Below are 3,346 nucleotides of genomic sequence, written 5' to 3'. Positions count from 1 at the left end.
CAAAAAAAAAAAAAAAAAAAAAAAAAAAAAAAAAAAAGAGAGGGGGGTATCAGGATCCCAGCTCAGGCTAGGATGCCAGCTGACCCAATCAGAGACCTAAAGCCGTCAGAAAGAATTAAAACAAAGCCCTGTGTATCTATGCGAGCCGGTCACCTAGAGGGAAGTTCAGAGAGCAAATCAACCTCCCATCCCAGTATCCTAATATACTAGAAATGATGGTGACATCAGTACACATGTTTCTCAAGACCTACCTCTCAATAGCCATCCAAAGGTTTGGATCTGAGTTCATAATGGTCTGACCTATGCTTAAAATAAGTTTAATAGAACCAAGAGAAGTTGATTTATAAACTTGTTTCCAAACCTGAGCCTTCCCTAAGAGGGATCCTCTTGACTTCAGGAGGGATCCTAACTGACATTGTAGGCATGGGGGCTACATGGATTGTGTATCTTCCCTGGGCTCTGGTTATAAGGTCACACCATGCTTGTGAGTTAGCAAGCTGTGAATTCTGTTACCGCCATAGTCAAAGACAACAAGTAAATTTGAGTCAAGGTGTTAGGGGATTGCTCTCCCCAGACTGCCAGATTCAGGCACTGCCATGGCCACTGATGATCTGGCAAAGAATGAGTTTTTTCATGACAATCAAGACCATTGACATGGGAAAAATTCCCCACTGTTCTTGCTGAGTGGGATTGCTGGATTTAGAAAGGCATTTGCTGAGTTGCACATCTCCTGATGAGAAGGAAGTGGGAAAAGAGATGTTGGAAAAGGGAAAGGAGCTGGCTGGACCTGGGCCAGGGCTGCTTGCTGCTACCTTGTGCTGTCTGCATGGTGGTGGGTAGCTGTGCTTTTGTTTTCATGAAAATCATCTGGAGTTGGGGGCTAGTCATCATCGTCATCACTGTCATCATTATCCTCTTCGTCAGAATTGTCATTGTCATCATCATCATTGTCGTCGTCATCGTCTTCATCCTCCTCATCTTCGCTGTCATCATCCTCAGTGTTTATCTTCCCAGAAAGCACATCCTCAATCCAGTCTTCCAGCTCCTCAGCTGTGGGCAGGTCATCACCATCTGGAATCTCCATCCAGACACTGTCAGCCTGCAGCCAGAGACAGAATGAGTGAGTGAGTGAGTGCACGAAGGATCAGCAAGGCCAGGGGGTTCCAAGCAGCTGTGCTGAGTGGGCTCCAGGTCACTTACACTTACCAGGAATATGAGCACACTGTTAAATGGAAATGCTTAGGTGCAGAATGGTGTGTGTAGTATCCTGTTTGTGCAACATGAAAGGAAAGGTGTATTCCATTGCATATATATATATATTTTTTCTATTGTATGTATATATAGCCAGTTAGCAATGTCCTTTTACCCTGTTGGTAGATGTTCGGTCACCTGGGAAATTCTACATTTCTTTATTTTGTAAACTACTTTTAAAATTAATAATAATAATATTTAAAATTCTGCTTAAGTTAAAACATTTTAAAACAGAACAGTAGGATACAAGGTGAAAAGCCAAAGTATTTCTGGCTGCCCTGACCCCATCCCTAGTCTCATTGGTGGTAGTTTCATGGCTGTCCTACCAGAAGTTTCATATAGATCCTATATATCATATATATCCATATATTCATGAACACACACACACACACACACACACACACACACACACACACACACACACACAATGGTGATTGCCTCCATGGGCTTCTGGGCCACAGCTGCCCCATCACCCATTGAGCAAAAACAACTCCCGGTGTGGGTTCCCTTGTGTAAAGAGACCTGGTTGGGCTTTGGAAGAAAATACAGGAGAGTTTACTTGTGTGGAAAGTTCTAAATAGTCAGTGAACCAGGTTAGGCTGGCTCCAAAAGCAAGGAAATGTGCCCATGGAAGAGAACCATGGAACAATAGGCTGGGACTGGCTCAGACTAGGATTGGGCCACACTGGCAAGTCTCCTGAGCTTTGGCAAGGCCAAGGGTCCTGCTCATTTCACATGGGGCCAGACTCCTATACGTGATCTCATAGTCTGGGCTGCATGGCAGAAATCAGGGCAGGCTGAGGGCATCCGAGCAAACTTTCATGATGTATACTCACATCTGTAACATTCACCACTCCAATCTGTGGCTTGAATAGGTCAATCTTGAAAGTCTTTTCCCAATAGGCAACAAGCTGTAGCAACAAAAAATAAAATTAGACAGCAGGCAGAAGCCACTGTTAAAGCCACATTTTGTGGCTGGACCCACCTGCCATCCCATCACAGTAATTAGGTCACCATTGGTTAAAGGTCTCCAAAACAGCTGTGGGCACTGAGGAAATTGAAGACTTGGCCCCAGCGTTCAGCACTTTAAATAAACATGAAAAAAAAAGAGTCATAACACAAACTGTGAAAGCATGTAATATAAAAGCTTCTACAGCTGTAAGGAAGAATATTACAGAGATAGTCCAAAGCTGATTCCCAAGTTACCTGTGGCTCTTTTACAGTTTAAGTGTGGTGAAAGAGCCATTTCCCTCCACCTCTCTTTCAATGTCTCACTTAAAAATCCCTTACCTTGTACCACTCTGCTCATGAGATGCCCGGGAAAGCAGCGGTGTGCTGTCAGTGGGCACACGAGTAAGAAGAGGGCTTCATCATTCAGCCAGACTTGGGTTCCATGAGGACTAATCTCTGACTAGGGCTAAAAAAGTAAGGGGTCATGGGGCTAAGAAAATGGAGATATTCACATGGGACTTCCCTGGGAATCCGCCTTCCAATGCAGGAGGCGCAGGTTCAATCCCTGGTCGGGGAACTAAGATCCCACACGCTGCAGGGCAACTGGGCCCTCGTGCCACAACTACTGAGCTCTCACGCCTCAACGAGAGAGCCCGCGTGCCGCAAAACTGCAGAGCCCTCGCGCTCTGGAGCCCGCGCGCCACAACTAGAGAGAGAAAAACCTGCACACCACAACTAGAGAGAAGCCCGCTAGAGAAGAAGCCCGTGTGCCGCAACTGTAGAGAAGCCCGCACACCGCAAGGAAAAGATACCGCATGCCTCAGTGTAGATCCTGCATGCCGCAACTAAGACCCAACACAGGCAAAAAAGAAAGAAAGAAAGAAAGAAAGAAAAAAAAGTCTCCCAGACAAATATATGGTCTCATGGGGACTGGAAGAGTATATCTACCACTTACAGCTTTAACCTCTCCAGCTGTCATTCTTTTCACCGGTAAGATAGGGATTATAGGGCTTGCCTGGTGGTGCAGTGGTTGAGAGTCCGCCTGCCGATGCAAGGGACACGGGTTCGCGCCCCGGTCCGGGAAGATCCCACATGCTGCGGAGCGGCTGGGCCCGTGAGCCATGGCCGCCGCGCCCCACCGGCT

General features: G+C 46.5%; 1 protein-coding gene across 1 annotated transcript in view; it reads right to left on the bottom strand.

The window, feature by feature from the left end:
• Positions 1-880: 880 nt before the first annotated feature.
• CASQ2 (calsequestrin 2) overlaps positions 881-3,346 on the bottom strand; it is a 71,956-nt gene continuing 69,490 nt past the window's right edge. Inside the window, exons 10-11 of the mRNA XM_007454782.1 lie at positions 2,088-2,162; positions 881-1,099 (exon numbers count right to left, since the gene is read on the bottom strand). Coding sequence (XP_007454844.1) covers positions 881-1,099; positions 2,088-2,162 — 294 coding nt within the window. The remainder of the gene's footprint in view (positions 1,100-2,087; positions 2,163-3,346) is intronic.

The sequence above is a fragment of the Lipotes vexillifer genome, unplaced genomic scaffold (genome assembly GCF_000442215.2).
Source record: "Lipotes vexillifer unplaced genomic scaffold, Lipotes_vexillifer_v1.1 scaffold998, whole genome shotgun sequence".
In the NCBI taxonomy this organism is placed as follows: Eukaryota; Metazoa; Chordata; class Mammalia; order Artiodactyla; family Lipotidae; genus Lipotes; species Lipotes vexillifer.
This window is presented reverse-complemented; position numbering and strand designations above follow the sequence as displayed.